General features: G+C 38.8%; 1 protein-coding gene across 1 annotated transcript in view; it reads left to right on the top strand.

Annotated features, from left to right (window-relative positions):
• The window catches only part of LOC135571186 (PHD finger protein 21B-like), a 65,931-nt gene that overhangs the window by 44,668 nt on the left and 900 nt on the right, over nucleotides 1-20,363 (top strand). Inside the window, exons 7-10 of the mRNA XM_065016971.1 lie at nucleotides 4,849-5,009; nucleotides 14,595-14,661; nucleotides 17,998-18,101; nucleotides 19,863-20,363. The exon at nucleotides 19,863-20,363 is cut by the window's right edge and continues 900 nt beyond it. Coding sequence (XP_064873043.1) covers nucleotides 4,849-5,009; nucleotides 14,595-14,661; nucleotides 17,998-18,101; nucleotides 19,863-20,153 — 623 coding nt within the window. The 3' untranslated portion in view covers nucleotides 20,154-20,363. The remainder of the gene's footprint in view (nucleotides 1-4,848; nucleotides 5,010-14,594; nucleotides 14,662-17,997; nucleotides 18,102-19,862) is intronic.

The following is a 20,363-nucleotide window of genomic DNA, read 5'->3' as shown; positions in this document are numbered from 1 at the left end:
AGTGTTGTATACTGTAGATAGTGGTGTTGTATACTGTAGATAGTGGTGTTGTATACTGTAGATAGTGGTGTTGTATACTGTAGATAGTGGTGTTGTAGTGTTGTATACTGTAGATAGTGGTGTTGTATACTGTAGATAGTGGTGTTGTAGTGTTGTATACTGTAGATAGTGGTGTTGTAGTGTTGTATACTGTAGATAGTGGTGTTGTAGTGTTGTATACTGTAGATAGTGGTGTTGTAGTGTTGTATACTGTAGATAGTGGTGTTGTAGTGTTGTATACTGTAGATAGTGGTGTTGTAGTGTTGTATACTGTAGATAGTGGTGTTGTATACTGTAGATAGTGGTGTTGTAGTGGTATACTGTAGATAGTGGTGTTGTAGTGTTGTATACTGTAGATAGTGTGTGTTGTAGTGTTGTATACTGTAGATAGTGGTGTTGTAGTGTTGTATACTGTAGATAGTGGTGTTGTGTGTGTATACTGTAGATAGTGGTGTTGTAGTGTTGTATACTGTAGATAGTGGTGTTGTAGTGTTGTATACTGGTGTTGTAGTGTTGTATACTGTAGATAGTGGTGTTGTAGTGTTGTATACTGTAGATAGTGGTGTTGTAGTGTTGTATACTGTAGATAGTGGTGTTGTATACTGTAGATAGTGGTGTTGTATACTGTAGATAGTGGTGTTGTAGTGTTGTATACTGTAGATAGTGGTGTTGTAGTGTTGTATACTGTAGATAGTGGTGTTGTAGATGTTGTATACTGTAGATAGTGGTGTTGTAGTGTTGTATACTGTAGATAGTGGTGTTGTAGTGTTGTATACTGTAGATAGTGGTGTTGTGTAGATAGTTGTATACTGTAGATAGTGGTGTTGTAGTGTTGGTATACTGTAGATGTTGTAGTGTGTGTTGTAGTGTTGTATACTGTAGATAGTGGTGTTGTAGTGTTGTATACTGTAGATAGTGGTGTTGTATACTGTGATAGTGTATGTTGTACTAGTAGATATACTGTAGATAGTGGTGTTGTAGTGTTGTATACTGTAGATAGTGGTGTTGTAGTGTTGTATACTGTAGATAGTGGTGTTGTATACTGTGATAGTGGTGTTGTATGTTGTATACTGTAGATAGTGGTGTTGTAGTGTTGTATACTGTAGATAGTGGTGTTGTAGTGTTGTATACTGTAGATAGTGGTGTTGTAGTGTTGTATACTGTGTAGATAGTGTGTTGTAGTGTTGTATACTGTAGATAGTGGTGTTGTAGTGTTGTATACTGTAGATAGTGGTGTTGTAGTGTTGTATACTGTAGATAGTGGTGTTGTAGTGTTGTATACTGTAGATAGTGGTGTTGTATACTGTGATGTATACTGTAGATAGTGGTGTTGTAGTGTTGTATATACTGTAGATAGTGGTGTTGTATGTTGTAGATAGTGGTGTTGTAGTGTTGTATACTGATAGAGTGTTGTAGTGGTGTGTTGTATGTTGTATACTGTAGATAGTGGTGTTGTAGTGTTGTATACTGTAGATAGTGGTGTTGTAGTGTTGTATACTGTAGATGTGATAGTGTTGTAGTGTTGTATACTGTAGATAGTGGTGTTGTAGTGTTGTATACTGTAGATAGTGGTGTTGTTGTTGTATACTGTAGATAGTGGTGTTGTAGTGTTGTATACTGTAGATAGTATAGTGTTGTATACTGGTGTTGTGGTGTTGTATACTGTAGATAGTGGTGTTGTAGTGTTGTATACTGTAGATAGTGTGTTGTAGTGATAGTGTATGTTGTACTGTAGATAGTGGTGTTGTAGTGTTGTATACTGTAGATAGTGGTGTTGTAGTGTTGTATACTGTAGATGTAGATAGTGGTGTTGTAGTGTATAGTGGTGTTGTAGTGTTGTATACTGTAGATAGTGGTGTTGTATACTGTAGATAGTGGTGTTGTAGTGTTGTATACTGTAGATAGTGGTGTTGTAGTGTTGTATACTGTAGATAGTGGTGTTGTAGTGTTGTATACTGTAGATAGTGGTGTTGTATGTTGTATACTGTAGATAGTGGTGTTGTAGTGTTGTATACTGTAGATAGTGGTGTTGTATACTGTAGATAGTGGTGTTGTATACTGTAGATAGTGGTGTTGTATACTGTAGATAGTAGTGTTGTAGTGTTGTATACTGTAGATAGTTGTTGTAGTGTTGTATACTGTAGATAGTGGTGTTGTAGTGTTGTATACTGTAGATAGTGGTGTTGTAGTGTTGTATACTGTAGATAGTGGTGTTGTATACTGTAGATAGTGGTGTTGTATACTGTAGATAGTGGTGTTGTATACTGTAGATAGTGGTGTTGTAGTGTTGTATACTGTAGATAGTGGTGTTGTAGTGTTGTATACTGTAGATAGTGGTGTTGTATACTGTAGATAGTGGTGTTGTATGTTGTATACTGTAGATAGTGTTGTGTTGTAGTGTTGTATACTGTAGATAGTGGTGTTGTAGTGTTGTATATACTGTAGATAGTGTGTTGTAGTGTTGTATACTGTAGATAGTGGTGTTGTATACTGTAGATAGTGGTGTTGTAGTGTTGTACTGTAGATAGTGGTGTTACTGTAGATAGTGGTGTTACTGTAGATAGTGTGTGTTGTAGTGTAGATGTGGTGTTGTATACTGTAGATAGTGGTGTTGTAGTGTTGTATACTGTAGATAGTGGTGTTGTGGTGTTGTATACTGTAGATGTTGTATACTGTAGATAGTGGTGTTGTATACTGTAGATAGTGGTGTTGTAGTGTTGTACTGTAGATAGTGGTGTTGTATACTGTGTTGTGTTGTATGTTGTATACTGTAGATAGTGGTGTTGTATACTGTAGATAGTGGTGTTGTAGTGTTGTATACTGTAGTGGTGTTGTAGTGTGTATACTGTAGATAGTGTGTTGTATACTGTAGATAGTGGTGTTGTATACTGTAGATAGTGGTGTTGTAGTGTTGTATACTGTAGATAGTGGTGTTGTATAGATAGTGGTGTTGTAGTGTTGTATACTGTAGATAGTGGTGTTGTAGTGTTGTATACTGTAGATAGTGGTGTTGTATACTGTAGATAGTGGTGTTGTAGATAGTGGTGTTGTAGTGTTGTATACTGTAGATAGTGGTGTTGTAGTGTGTGTATACTGTAGATAGTGGTGTTGTAGTGTTGTATACTGTAGATAGTGGTGTTGTAGTGTTGTATACTGTAGATAGTGGTGTTGTATACTGTAGATAGTGTGTTGTAGTGTTGTATACTGTAGATAGTGGTGTTGTATGTTGTAGATAGTGGTGTTGTATACTGTTGTATACTGTAGTGGTGTTGTAGTGTTGTATACTGTAGATAGTGGTGTTGTAGTGTTGTATACTGTAGATAGTGGTGTTGTAGTGTAGATAGTGGTGTTGTATACTGTAGATAGTGTGTGTTGTGTTAGTAGTGTTGTATACTGTAGATAGTGGTGTTGTAGTGTTGTATACTGTAGATAGTGGTGTTGTATACTGTAGATAGTGGTGTTGTAGTGTTGTATACTGTAGATAGTGGTGTTGTAGTGTTGTATACTGTAGATAGTGGTGTTGTAGTGTTGTATACTGTAGATAGTGGTGTAGTGTTGTATACTGTAGATAGTGTAGTGTTGTATAGATACTGTAGATAGTGGTGTTGTTGTAGTGTATACTGTAGATAGTGGTGTTGTATACTGTAGATAGTGGTGTTGTAGTGTTGTATACTGTAGATAGTGGTGTTGTATACTGTAGATAGTGGTGTTGTAGTGTTGTATACTGTAGATAGTGGTGTTGTAGTGTTGTATACTGTAGATAGTGGTGTTGTAGTGTTGTATACTGTAGATAGTGGTGTTGTATACTGTAGATAGTGGTGTTGTATACTGTAGATAGTGGTGTTGTAGTGTTGTATACTGTAGATAGTGGTGTTGTAGTGTTGTATACTGTAGATAGTGGTGTTGTAGTGTTGTATACTGTAGATAGTGGTGTTGATAGTGTATACTGTAGATAGTGGTGTTGTAGTGTTGTATACTGTAGATAGTGGTGTTGTAGTGTTGTATACTGTAGATAGTGGTGTTGTAGTGTTGTATACTGTAGATAGTGGTGTTGTAGTGTTGTATACTGTAGATAGTGGTGTTGTAGTGTTGTATACTGTAGATAGTGGTGTTGTAGTGTTGTATACTGTAGATAGTGGTGTTGTAGTGTTGTATACTGTAGATAGTGGTGTTGTAGTGTTGTATACTGTAGATAGTGGTGTTGTATACTGTAGTGTGGTGTATACTGTAGATAGGTGTTGTAGTGTGTTGTAGTACTGTAGATAGTAGTGTTGTAGTGACTGTATACTGTAGATAGTGGTGTTGTAGTGTTGTATACTGTAGATAGTGGTGTTGTAGTGTTGTATACTGTAGATAGTAGTGTTGTAGTGTTGTATACTGTAGTGATAGTGATGTTGTAGTGTATACTGTATACTGTATACTGTAGATAGTGTAGTGTTGTATACTGTAGATAGTTGTTGTATACTGTAGATAGTGGTGTTGTATAGTAGATATTCAACAGTCAGTCATTTGACAGATAATACTGAGAGTTGTATGGGGTGTTGATGTGACGAACTACTAGGGGTGTTGTATGATATGGTGTTGTATACTGTAGATAGTGGTGTTGTAGTGTTGAATGGATCAATGTTGTATACAACCAATCATTCAGATACTTTACAGATATGGATCTCCCCCCCCCACCCCCCACCCCATAAAAGTGGGTGTTGTTTAGATGTGTCATTACTGTGATATTTGAAGGGCAGGTGGAAGAGAAGCCCTGACAGCCGTACGTCCTGAACCATCCTGTCTGTCCTCCTTCCTGTCCGACAGGAAGAGCTGGAAAGCTGAATGACCACTGCTCTGTGTGTAAGGGGGACGGAGAGCTGCAGCTGTGCCACAACTGCCCCAGAGCCTACCACCCTGACTGCCTGCACCCTCCTCTCAAAACACCGCCCCGGGGGGTCTGGGTTTGCACCAAGTGTCAGAAGAAGGTGGGAAGATAGAGATCTGGTTGGGGAAGAATGGATACTTTGTAATGCTACAGTGACATCTTAAGACTAGAACAACACTACTGAATGACATCTGACTATAACAACACTACTGAATGACATCTGACTATAACAACACTACTGAATGACATCTGACTATAACAACACTACTGAATGACATCTACTGACTATAACAACACTACTGAATGACATCTGACTATAACAACACTACTGAATGACATCTGACTATAACAACACTACTGAATGACATCTGACTATAACAACACTACTGAATGACATCTGACTATAACAACACTACTGAATGACATCTGACTAGAACAACACTACTGAATGACATCTGACTATAACAACACTACTGAATGACATCTGACTAGAACAACACTACTGAATGACATCTGACTATAACAACACTACTGAATGACATCTACTGACTATAACAACACTACTGAATGACATCTACTGACTATAACAACACTACTGAATGACATCTGACTATAACAACACTACTGAATGACATCTGACTATAACAACACTACTGAATGACATCTGAATATACACTACTGAATGACATCTGACTATAACAACACTACTGAATGACATCTGACTATAACAACACTACTGAATGACATCTGACTATAACAACACTACTGAATGACATCTACTGACTATAACAACACTACTGAATGACATCTACTGACTATAACAACACTACTGAATGACATCTGACTATAACAACACTACTGAATGACATCTGACTATAACAACACTACTGAATGACATCTACTGACTATAACAACACTACTGAATGACATCTGACTAGAACAACACTACTGAATGACATCTGACTATAACAACACTACTGAATGACATCTACTGACTATAACAACACTACTGAATGACATCTGACTAGAACAACACTACTGAATGACATCTGACTATAACAACACTACTGAATGACATCTGACTATAACAACACTACTGAATGACATCTACTGACTATAACAACACTACTGAATGACATCTGACTAGAACAACACTACTGAATGACATCTGACTATAACAACACTACTGAATGACATCTGACTATAACAACACTACTGAATGACATCTGACTAGAACAACACTACTGAATGACATCTGACTATAACAACACTACTGAATGACATCTACTGACTAAACAACACTACTGAATGACATCTACAGACTATAACAACACTACTGAATGACATCTGACTATAACAACACTACTGAATGACATCTGACTATAACAACACTACTGAATGACATCTGACTATAACAACACTACTGAATGACATCTGACTATAACAACACTACTGAATGACATCTACTGACTATAAACAACACTACTGAATGACATCTACTGACTATAACAACACTACTGAATGACATCTGACTATAACAACACTACTGAATGACATCTGACTATAACAACACTAATGAATGACATCTACTGACTATAACAACACTACTGAATGACATCTGACTAGAACAACACTACTGAATGACATCTGACTATAACAACACTACTGAATGACATCTACTGACTAAAACAACACTACTGAATGACATCTGACTAGAACAACACTACTGAATGACATCTGACTATAACAACACTACTGAATGACATCTGACTAGAACAACACTACTGAATGACATCTACTGACTATAACAACACTACTGAATGACATCTGACTATAACAACACTACTGAATGACATCTGACTAGAACAACACTACTGAATGACATCTACTGACTAAAACAACACTACTGAATGACATCTACTGACTATAACAACACTACTGAATGACATCTGACTATAACAACACTACTGAATGACATCTGACTATAACAACACTACTGAATGACATCTACTGACTATAACAACACTACTGAATGACATCTACTGACTATAACAACACTACTGAATGACATCTGACTATAACAACACTACTGAATGACATCTGACTATAACAACACTACTGAATGACATCTGACTATAACAACACTACTGAATGACATCTGACTATAACAACACTACTGAATGACATCTGACTATAACAACACTACTGAATGACATCTGACTATAACAACACTACTGAATGACATCTGACTATAACAACACTACTGAATGACATCTACTGACTATAACAACACTACTGAATGACATCTACTGACTATAACAACACTACTGAATGACATCTGACTATAACAACACTACTGAATGACATCTGACTATAACAACACTACTGAATGACATCTGACTAGAACAACACTACTGAATGACATCTGACTATAACAACACTACTGAATGACATCTGACTATAACAACACTACTGAATGACATCTGACTATAACAACACTACTGAATGACATCTGACTATAACAACACTACTGAATGACATCTGACTATAACAACACTACTGAATGACATCTGACTATAACAACACTACTGAATGACATCTGACTAGAACAACACTACTGAATGACATCTGACTATAACAACACTACTGAATGACATCTGACTATAACAACACTACTGAATGACATCTGACTAGAACAACACTACTGAATGACATCTGACTATAACAACACTACTGAATGACATCTGACTATAACAACACTACTGAATGACATCTGACTAGAACAACACTACTGAATGACATCTGACTAGAACAACACTACTGAATGACATCTGACTATAACAACACTACTGAATGACATCTACTGACTATAACAACACTACTGAATGACATCTACTGACTAGAACAACACTACTGAATGCCATCTGACTATAACAACACTACTGAATGACATCTGACTATAACAACACTACTGAATGACATCTACTGACTATAACAACACTACTGAATGACATCTACTGACTATAACAACACTACTGAATGACATCTGACTATAACAACACTACTGAATGACATCTGACTATAACAACACTACTGAATGACATCTGACTATAACAACACTACTGAATGACATCTGACTATAACAACACTACTGAATGACATCTGACTATAACAACACTACTGAATGACATCTACTGACTATAACAACACTACTGAATGACATCTACTGACTAAAACAACACTACTGAATGACATCTGACTATAACAACACTACTGAATGACATCTGACTATAACAACACTACTGAATGACATCTACTGACTATAACAACACTACTGAATGACATCTGACTATAACAACACTACTGAATGACATCTGACTATAACAACACTACTGAATGACATCTGACTATAACAACACTACTGAATGACATCTGACTATAACAACACTACTGAATGACATCTGACTATAACAACACTACTGAATGACATCTACTGACTATAACAACACTACTGAATGACATCTACTGACTATAACAACACTACTGAATGACATCTGACTATAACAACACTACTGAATGACATCTGACTATAACAACACTACTGAATGACATCTGACTATAACAACACTACTGAATGACATCTGACTATAACAACACTACTGAATGACATCTGACTATAACAACACTACTGAATGACATCTGACTATAACAACACTACTGAATGACATCTGACTAGAACAACACTACTGAATGACATCTGACTATAACAACACTACTGAATGACATCTACTGACTATAACAACACTACTGAATGACATCTACAGACTATAACAACACTACTGAATGACATCTGACTATAACAACACTACTGAATGACATCTGACTATAACAACACTACTGAATGACATCTGACTATAACAACACTACTGAATGACATCTGACTATAACAACACTACTGAATGACATCTACTGACTAAAACAACACTACTGAATGACATCTACTGACTATAACAACACTACTGAATGACATCTGACTATAACAACACTACTGAATGACATCTGACTATAACAACACTAATGAATGACATCTACTGACTATAACAACACTACTGAATGACATCTGACTAGAACAACACTACTGAATGACATCTGACTATAACAACACTACTGAATGACATCTACTGACTAAAACAACACTACTGAATGACATCTGACTAGAACAACACTACTGAATGACATCTGACTATAACAACACTACTGAATGACATCTGACTAGAACAACACTACTGAATGACATCTACTGACTATAACAACACTACTGAATGACATCTGACTATAACAACACTACTGAATGACATCTGACTAGAACAACACTACTGAATGACATCTACTGACTAAAACAACACTACTGAATGACATCTACTGACTACTGAATGACATCTGACTATAACAACACTACTGAATGACATCTGACTATAACAACACTACTGAATGACATCTGACTATAACAACACTACTGAATGACATCTACTGACTATAACAACACTACTGAATGACATCTACTGACTATAACAACACTACTGAATGACATCTGACTATAACAACACTACTGAATGACATCTGACTATAACAACACTACTGAATGACATCTGACTATAACAACACTACTGAATGACATCTGACTATAACAACACTACTGAATGACATCTGACTATAACAACACTACTGAATGACATCTGACTAAACAACACTACTGAATGACATCTGACTATAACAACACTACTGAATGACATCTGACTATAACAACACTACTGAATGACATCTACTGACTATAACAACACTACTGAATGACATCTGACTATAACAACACTACTGAATGACATCTGACTATAACAACACTACTGAATGACATCTGACTAGAACAACACTACTGAATGACATCTGACTATAACAACACTACTGAATGACATCTGACTATAACAACACTACTGAATGACATCTACTGACTATAACAACACTACTGAATGACATCTACTGACTATAACAACACTACTGAATGACATCTGACTATAACAACACTACTGAATGACATCTACTGACTATAACAACACTACTGAATGACATCTGACTAGAACAACACTACTGAATGACATCTGACTATAACAACACTACTGAATGACATCTACTGACTATAACAACACTACTGAATGACATCTGACTATAACAACACTACTGAATGACATCTGACTATAACAACACTACTGAATGACATCTGACTATAACAACACTACTGAATGACATCTGACTAGAACAACACTACTGAATGACATCTGACTACAACACTACTGAATGACATCTCTGACTATAACAACACTACTGAATGACATCTACTGACTATAACAACACTACTGAATGACATCTACTGACTATAACAACACTACTGAATGACATCTGACTATAACAACACTACTGAATGACATCTGACTATAACAACAACACTACTGAATGACATCTGACTATAACAACACTACTGAATGACATCTACTGACTATAAACAACACTACTGAATGACATCTACTGACTATAACAACACTACTGAATGACATCTGACTATAACAACACTACTGAATGACATCTGACTATAACAACACTACTGAATGACATCTACTGACTATAACAACACTACTGAATGACATCTGACTAGAACAACACTACTGAATGACATCTGACTATAACAACACTACTGAATGACATCTACTGACTATAACAACACTACTGAATGACATCTACTGACTATAACAACACTACTGAATGACATCTGACTATAACAACACTACTGAATGACATCTGACTATAACAACACTACTGAATGACATCTACTGACTATAACAACACTACTGAATGACATCTGACTAGAACAACACTACTGAATGACATCTGACTATAACAACACTACTGAATGACATCTACTGACTATAACAACACTACTGAATGACATCTGACTAGAACAACACTACTGAATGACATCTGACTATAACAACACTACTGAATGACATCTACTGACTATAACAACACTACTGAATGACATCTACTGACTAAAACAACACTACTGAATGACATCTGACTATAACAACACTACTGAATGACATCTGACTATAACAACACTACTGAATGACATCTGACTATAACAACACTACTGAATGACATCTGACTATAACAACACTACTGAATGACATCTGACTATAACAACACTACTGAATGACATCTGACTATAACAACACTACTGAATGACATCTACTGACTATAACAACACTACTGAATGACATCTACTGACTATAACAACACTACTGAATGACATCTGACTATAACAACACTACTGAATGACATCTGACTATAACAACACTACTGAATGACATCTGACTAGAACAACACTACTGAATGACATCTGACTATAACAACACTACTGAATGACATCTACTGACTATAACAACACTACTGAATGACATCTACTGACTATAACAACACTACTGAATGACATCTGACTATAACAACACTACTGAATGACATCTGACTATAACAACACTACTGAATGACATCTGACTATAACAACACTACTGAATGACATCTGACTATAACAACACTACTGAATGACATCTACTGACTATAACAACACTACTGAATGACATCTACTGACTAAAACAACACTACTGAATGCCATCTGACTATAACAACACTACTGAATGACATCTGACTATAACAACACTACTGAATGACATCTACTGACTATAACAACACTACTGAATGACATCTGACTATAACAACACTACTGAATGACATCTGACTATAACAACACTACTGAATGACATCTCTGACTATAACAACACTACTGAATGACATCTGACTATAACAACACTACTGAATGACATCTGACTAGAACAACACTACTGAATGACATCTGACTATAACAACACTACTGAATGACATCTACTGACTATAACAACACTACTGAATGACATCTACTGACTAAAACAACACTACTGAATGCCATCTGACTATAACAACACTACTGAATGACATCTGACTATAACAACACTACTGAATGACATCTGACTAGAACAACACTACTGAATGACATCTACTGACTATAACAACACTACTGAATGACATCTACTGACTATAACAACACTACTGAATGACATCTGACTATAACAACACTACTGAATGACATCTGACTATAACAACACTACTGAATGACATCTGACTATAACAACACTACTGAATGACATCTGACTAGAACAACACTACTGAATGACATCTGACTATAACAACACTACTGAATGACATCTACTGACTATAACAACACTACTGAATGACATCTACTGACTAAAACAACACTACTGAATGACATCTGACTATAACAACACTACTGAATGACATCTGACTATAACAACACTACTGAATGACATCTACTGACTATAACAACACTACTGAATGACATCTGACTATAACAACACTACTGAATGACATCTGACTATAACAACACTACTGAATGACATCTGACTAGAACAACACTACTGAATGACATCTGACTATAACAACACTACTGAATGACATCTACTGACTATAACAACACTACTGAATGACATCTACTGACTAAAACAACACTACTGAATGCCATCTGACTATAACAACACTACTGAATGACATCTGACTATAACAACACTACTGAATGACATCTGACTAGAACAACACTACTGAATGACATCTGACTAGAACAACACTACTGAATGACATCTGACTAGAACAACACTACTGAATGACATCTGACTATAACAACACTACTGAATGACATCTACTGACTATAACAACACTACTGAATGACATCTACTGACTAAAACAACACTACTGAATGCCATCTGACTATAACAACACTACTGAATGACATCTGACTATAACAACACTACTGAATGACATCTGACTAGAACAACACTACTGAATGACATCTGACTAGAACAACACTACTGAATGACATCTGACTAGAACAACACTACTGAATGACATCTGACTATAACAACACTACTGAATGACATCTACTGACTATAACAACACTACTGAATGACATCTAAATCTAATATCATAACCTTGTGTCGTCCTCCATTTTATAACCTTGTGTCGTCCTCCATTTTATAACCTTGTATCGTCCTCCATAACCTTGTATCGTCCTCCATTTTATAACCTTGTATCGTCCTCCATTTTATAACCTTGTGTCGTCCTCCATAACCTTGTATCGTCCTCCATTTTATAACCTTGTATCGTCCTCCATAACCTTGTATCGTCCTCCATTTTATAACCTTGTATCGTCCTCCATTTTATAACCTTGTATCGTCCTCCATAACCTTGTATCGTCCTCCATAACCTTGTATCGTCCTCCATTTTATAACCTTGTATCGTCCTCCATAACCTTGTATCGTCCTCCATAACCTTGTATCGTCCTCCATTTTATAACCTTGTATCGTCCTCCATAACCTTGTATCGTCCTCCATTTTATAACCTTGTGTCGTCCTCCATAACCTTGTGTCGTCCTCCATAACCTTGTATCGTCCTCCATTTTATAACCTTGTATCGTCCTCCATAACCTTGTGTCGTCCTCCATTTTATAACCTTGTGTCGTCCTCCATTTTATAACCTTGTATCGTCCTCCATTTTATAACCTTGTATCGTCCTCCATTTTATAACCTTGTATCGTCCTCCATTTTATAACCTTGTATCGTCCTCCATAACCTTGTATCGTCCTCCATTTTATAACCTTGTGTCGTCCTCCATTTTATAACCTTGTATCGTCCTCCATAACCTTGTATCGTCCTCCATTTTATAACCTTGTATCGTCCTCCATTTTATAACCTTGTGTCGTCCTCCATTTTATAACCTTGTATCGTCCTCCATTTTATAACCTTGTATCGTCCTCCATAACCTTGTATCGTCCTCCATTTTATAACCTTGTATCGTCCTCCATAACCTTGTATCGTCCTCCATTTTATAACCTTGTATCGTCCTCCATTTTATAACCTTGTATCGTCCTCCATAACCTTGTATCGTCCTCCATTTTATAACCTTGTATCGTCCTCCATTTTATAACCTTGTATCGTCCTCCATTTTATAACCTTGTATCGTTCTCCATTTTATAACCTTGTGTCGTCCTCCATAACCTTGTATCGTCCTCCATTTTATAACCTTGTATCGTCCTCCATAACCTTGTATCGTCCTCCATTTTATAACCTTGTATCGTCCTCCATTTTATAACCTTGTATCGTCCTCCATTTTATAACCTTGTATCGTCCTCCATTTTATAACCTTGTATCGTCCTCCATAACCTTGTATCGTCCTCCATAACCTTGTATCGTCCTCCATAACCTTGTATCGTCCTCCATAACCTTGTATCGTCCTCCATAACCTTGTATCGTCCTCCATTTTATAACCTTGTGTCGTCCTCCATTTTATAACCTTGTATCGTCCTCCATAACCTTGTATCGTCCTCCATTTTATAACCTTGTATCGTCCTCCATAACCTTGTATCGTCCTCCATTTTATAACCTTGTATCGTCCTCCATAACCTTGTATCGTCCTCCATTTTATAACCTTGTATCGTCCTCCATTTTATAACCTTGTAATTCCCTTCCTCCTGAAGGTTCTGAACAAAGAGAACATGTCGTGGCCACAGAACTTTGTCCAGTCGTATGTGACACACAAGACGGGTGAGACACCTTTACTTGGCTCGCATGTGGCTGTTGGGCCTGCAATGTGTGTTATGCTGTGTTAATGCTAGGTGTATTGTGTGTTATGCTGTGTTAATGCTAGATGTGTGTGTTATGCTGTGTTAATGCTAGGTGTATTGTGTGTTATGGTGTGTTAATGCTAGGTGTGTGTGTTATGCTGTGTTAATGCTAGGTGTGTGTGTTATGCTGTGTTAATGCTAGGTGTATTGTGTGTTAATGCTAGATGTGTGTGTTATGCTGTGTTAATGCTAGGTGTATTGTGTGTTATGGTGTGTTAATGCTAGGTGTGTGTGTGTGTTATGCTGTGTTAATGCTAGGTGTGTGTGTTATGGTGTGTTAATGCTAGGTGTGTGTGTTATGCTGTGTTAATGCTAGGTGTGTGTGTTATGCTGTGTTAATGCTAGGTGTGTGTGTGTTAATACTAGGTGTATTGTGTGTTAATACTAGGTGTATTGTGTGTTATGCTGTGTTAATGCTAGGTGTATTGTGTGTTATGCTGTGTTAATGCTAGGTGTGTGTGTGTGTGTGTGTGTGTGTGTGTGTTATGCTGTGTTAATGCTAGGTGTATTGTGTGTTATGCTGTGTTAATGCTAGGTGTGTGTGTTATGCTGTGTTAATGCTAGGTGTGTGTGTTATGCTGTGTTAATGCTAGGTGTGTGTGTTATGCTGTGTTAATGCTAGGTGTGTGTGTATGTGTTATGCTGTGTTAATACTAGGTGTGTGTGTGTGTGTGTGTGTGTGTGTGTTATGCTGTGTTAATGCTAGGTGTATTGTGTGGTATGCTGTGTTAATGCTAGGTGTGTGTGTGTTATGCTGTGTTAATGCTAGGTGTGTGTGTGTTATGCTGTGTTAATGCTAGGTGTATTGTGTGTGTGTGTGTGTGTGTGTTATGCTGTGTTAATGCTAGGTGTGTGTGTTATGGTGTGTTAATGCTAGGTGTGTGTGTGGTATGCTGTGTTAATGCTAGGTGTATTGTGTGTTATGCTGTGTTAATGCTAGGTGTATTGTGTGTGTGTGTGTGTGTGTGTTATGCTGTGTTAATGCTAGGTGTGTGTGTTATGGTGTGTTAATGCTAGGTGTATTGTGTGTATTGTGTGTTAATGCTAGGTGTGTTGTGTGTTAATGCTAGGTGTGTGTGTTATGCTGTGTTAATGCTAGGTGTATTGTGTGTTAATGCTAGGTGTATTGTGTGTTAATGCTAGGTGTGTGTGTTATGCTGTGTTAATGCTAGGTGTATTGTGTGTATTGTGTGTTAATGCTAGGTGTGTTGTGTGTATTGTGTGTTAATGCTAGGTGTGTTGTGTGTTAATGCTAGGTGTGTGTGTTATGCTGTGTTAATGCTAGGTGTATTGTGTGTATTGTGTGTTAATGCTAGGTGTGTTGTGTGTATTGTGTGTTAATGCTAGGTGTGTTGTGTGTTAATGCTAGGTGTGTGTGTTATGCTGTGTTAATGCTAGGTGTATTGTGTGTTAATGCTAGGTGTGTGTGTTATGCTGTGTTAATGCTAGGTGTATTGTGTGTTATGCTGTGTTAATGCTAGGTGTATTGTGTGTTAATGCTAGGTGTATTGTGTGTTATGCTGTGTTAATGCTAGGTGTGTGTGTGTTAATGCTAGGTGTATTGTGTGTTAATGCTAGGTGTATTGTGTGTTATGCTGTGTTAATGCTAGGTGTATTGTGTGTTAATACTAGGTGTATTGTGTGTTAATGCTAGGTGTGTGTGTTATGCTGTGTTAATGCTAGGTGTATTGTGTGTTATGCTGTGTTAATACTAGGTGTGTGTGTGTGTGTGTGTGTGTGTGTGTGTGTGTGTGTGTGTGTGTGTGTGTTATGCTGTGTTAATGCTAGGTGTATTGTGTGTTATGCTGTGTTAATGCTAGGTGTGTGTGTGTGTGTGTGTGTGTGTGTGTGTGTGTGTGTGTGTGTGTTATGCTGTGTTAATGCTAGGTGTATTGTGTGTTAATGCTAGGTGTGTGTGTTATGCTGTGTTAATGCTAGGTGTATTGTGTGTTATGCTGTGTTAATGCTAGGTGTGTGTGTGTGTGTGTGTGTTATGCTGTGTTAATGCTAGGTGTGTGTGTTATGCTGTGTTAATGCTAGGTGTATTGTGTGTTAATGCTAGGTGTGTGTGTTATGCTGTGTTAATGCTAGGTGTATTGTGTGTTAATGCTAGGTGTGTGTGTTATGCTGTGTTAATGCTAGGTGTGTGTGGGTTATGCTGTGTTAATACTAGGTGTGTGTGTGTGTGTGTGTGTGTTATGCTGTGTTAATGCTAGGTGTGTGTGTGTGTTATGCTGTGTTAATGCTAGGTGTGTGTGGTATGCTGTGTTAATGCTAGGTGTGTGTGTGTGTGTGTTATGCTGTGTTAATGCTAGGTGTGTGTGTGTTATGCTGTGTTAATGCTAGGTGTGTGTGTGTGTGTTATGCTGTGTTAATGCTAGGTGTGTGTGTTATGCTGTGTTAATGCTAGGTGTGTGTGTGTGTGTTATGCTGTGTTAATGCTAGGTGTGTGTGTGTGTGTGTGTGTGTGTGTGTGTGTTATGCTGTGTTAATGCTAGGTGTGTGTGTTATGCTGTGTTAATGCTAGGTGTATTGTGTGTTATGCTGTGTTAATGCTAGGTGTGTGTGTGTGTGTGTTATGCTGTGTTAATGCTAGGTGTGTGTGTGTGTGTGTTATGCTGTGTTAATGCTAGGTGTGTGTGTTATGCTGTGTTAATGCTAGGTGTGTGTGTTATGCTGTGTTAATGCTAGGTGTATTGTGTGTTAATGCTAGGTGTGTGTGTTATGCTGTGTTAATGCTAGGTGTGTGTGTGTTAATGCTAGGTGTATTGTGTGTTATGGTGTGTTAATGCTAGGTGTGTGTGTGTTAATGCTAGGTGTATTGTGTGTTAATGCTAGGTGTGTGTGTTATGCTGTGTTAATGCTAGGTGTATTGTGTGTTATGGTGTGTTAATGCTAGGTGTGTGTGTGTGTGTGTTATGCTGTGTTAATGCTAGGTGTGTGTGTTATGCTGTGTTAATACTAGGTGTGTGTGTGTGTGTGTGTGTGTGTGTGTGTGTGTGTGTGTGTGTGTGTGTGTGTGTGTTATGCTGTGTTAATGCTAGGTGTATTGTGTGTTATGCTGTGTTAATGCTAGGTGTGTGTGTGTGTGTGTGTGTGTGTGTGTGTGTGTGTGTGTGTGTGTGTGTGTGTTATGCTGTGTTAATGCTAGGTGTATTGTGTGTTATGCTGTGTTAATGCTAGGTGTGTGTGTGTTAATGCTAGGTGTGTGTGTGTGGGTTATGGTGTGTTAATACTAGGTGTATTGTGTGTTTAGTGAGAGAGGGGGAGAAGAGGAGTCTGCTCAGGAGGAATGTAGAGCTGAAGAAGGAGTGTGCTCACCTGGAGGAACAGGATCAGCAACTCAGCAAGTCCCTCACGGTATGACCTCTGACCCACTCACAACACAGTACAGCAGGACCAGCAACTCAGCAAGTCCCTCACGGTATGACCTCTGACCCCTGACCCACTCACAACACAGTACAGCAGGACCAGAAGCTCAGCAAGTCCCTCACAGTATGACCTCTGACCTCTGACCTACTCACAACACAGTACAGCAGGACCAGCAACTCAGCAAGTCCCTCACGGTATGACCTCTGACCCACTCACAACACAGTACAGCAGGACCAGCAACTCAGCAAGTCCCTCACCGTATGACCTCTGACCCACTCACAACACAGTACAGCAGGATCAGCAACTCAGCAAGTCCCTCACGGTATGACCTCTGACCTACTCACAACACAGTACAGCAGGACCAGCAACTCAGCAAGTCCCTCACGGTATGACCTCTGACCTACTCACAACACAGTACAGCAGGACCAGCAACTCAGCAAGTCCCTCACGGTATGACCTCTGACCTACTCACAACACAGTACAGCAGGACCAGCAACTCAGCAAGTCCCTCACGGTATGACGTCTGACCCACTCACAACACAGTACAGCAGGACCAACAAGTCCCTCACAATATGACCTCTGACCCCTGAAACACTCACAACACTGTATAGCAGGACCAACAAGTCCCTCACAGTATGACCTCTGACCCACACACAACACAGTACAGCAGGACCAACAAGTCCCTCACAGTATGACTTCTGACCCCTGACACACTCACAACACAGCAGGACCAACAAGTCCCTCACAGTATGACCTCTGACCCCTGACACACTCACAACACAGCAGGACCAGAAGCTCAGCAAGTCCCTCACGGTATGACCTCTGACCCCTGACACACTCACAACACAGCAGGACCAGCAACTCAGCATGTCCCTCACGGTATGATCTCTGACCCCTGACACACTCACAACACAGTACAGCAGGACCAGCAACTCAGCAAGTCCCTCGCAGTATGACCTCTGACCCCTGACACACTCTAACTAACTAGCCAGATGGAGCTCAACAGTGAAGCATATTGCTAACTAACTAGTCAGATGGAGCTCAACAGTGAAGCAGACCGCTAACTAACTAGTCAGATGGAGCTCAACAGTGAAGCAGACTGCTAACTAACTAGCCAGATGGAGCTCAACAGTGAAGCATATTGCTAACTAACTAGCCAGAAGGAGCTCAACAGTGAAGCAGACTGCTAACTAACTAGCCAGATGGAGCTCAACAGTGAAGCAGACTGCTACTAACTAGCCAGATGGCGCTCAACAGTGAAGCATATTGCTAACTAACTAGCCAGATGGAGCTCAACAGTGAAGCATATTGCTAACTAACTAGTCAGATGGAGCTCAACAGTGAAGCATATTGCTAACTAACTAGTCAGATGGAGCTCAGTGAAGCATATTGCTACTAACTAGCCAGATGGAGCTCAACAGTGAAGCATATTGCTACTAACTAGCCAGAAGGAGCTCAACAGTGAAGCAGACTGCTAACTAACTAGTCAGATAGAGCTCAACAGTGAAGCATATTGCTAACTAACTAGTCAGATGGAGCTCAGTGAAGCATATTGCTACTAACTAGCCAGATGGAGTTCAACAGTGAAGCATACTACTAAGTAACTAGTCAGAAAGAGCTCAACAGTGAAGCAGACTGCTAACTAACTAGTCAGATGGAGCTCAACAGTGAAGCATATTGCTACTAACTAGCCAGATGTCTTCGTCAGTACTTACACATGTTTATGTTCCTGTGTCTCTGTCCCAGCAGAAGGTGATGGGCGTGCGGGAGCGTCTGATTGGTCAACAGAGGGACACCCAGTCCTCCCTGGAGCGTCTCAAGGCTCTGATTCGTCTGATCCAAAGAGACCAGATGATCCAGGTTACCATGACAGCCACCGCCACCACCACCGGAGTGTCCCTGCTCTCCCTGCCCTGGATCAAACCCTCCGGTGCCGCCACACACACAGTGCCCCCTGCTGGACCGTCTATGCTACTGCAGCAGAAGACTCTGGTCATGCCACAGTCTCAGACACAGAGCCAGGCTCAGGGCAATGTCTGAGCTCTAGTAGTACCACCCCAGCCCACCAGGGGGCCACAGTTCACAGTCCAAGGATGCGCCACAAATGGCACTCTATTCCCTATATAGTGTAGAACAGACCCATAGGGGAAGTTTCAAATACATGCCCATTTGACATCAGAGCCCTGGTCTAAAGTAGTACACTATATAGGGAATAGGGCCCTGGTCTAAAGTAGTGCACTATATAGGGAA

The sequence above is a fragment of the Oncorhynchus nerka genome, unplaced genomic scaffold, assembly GCF_034236695.1.
Source record: "Oncorhynchus nerka isolate Pitt River unplaced genomic scaffold, Oner_Uvic_2.0 unplaced_scaffold_705, whole genome shotgun sequence".
Taxonomy (NCBI): Eukaryota; Metazoa; Chordata; class Actinopteri; order Salmoniformes; family Salmonidae; genus Oncorhynchus; species Oncorhynchus nerka.
Note: the sequence above shows the minus strand (reverse complement) of the source record. Positions and strands in the feature narration are given on the sequence as shown.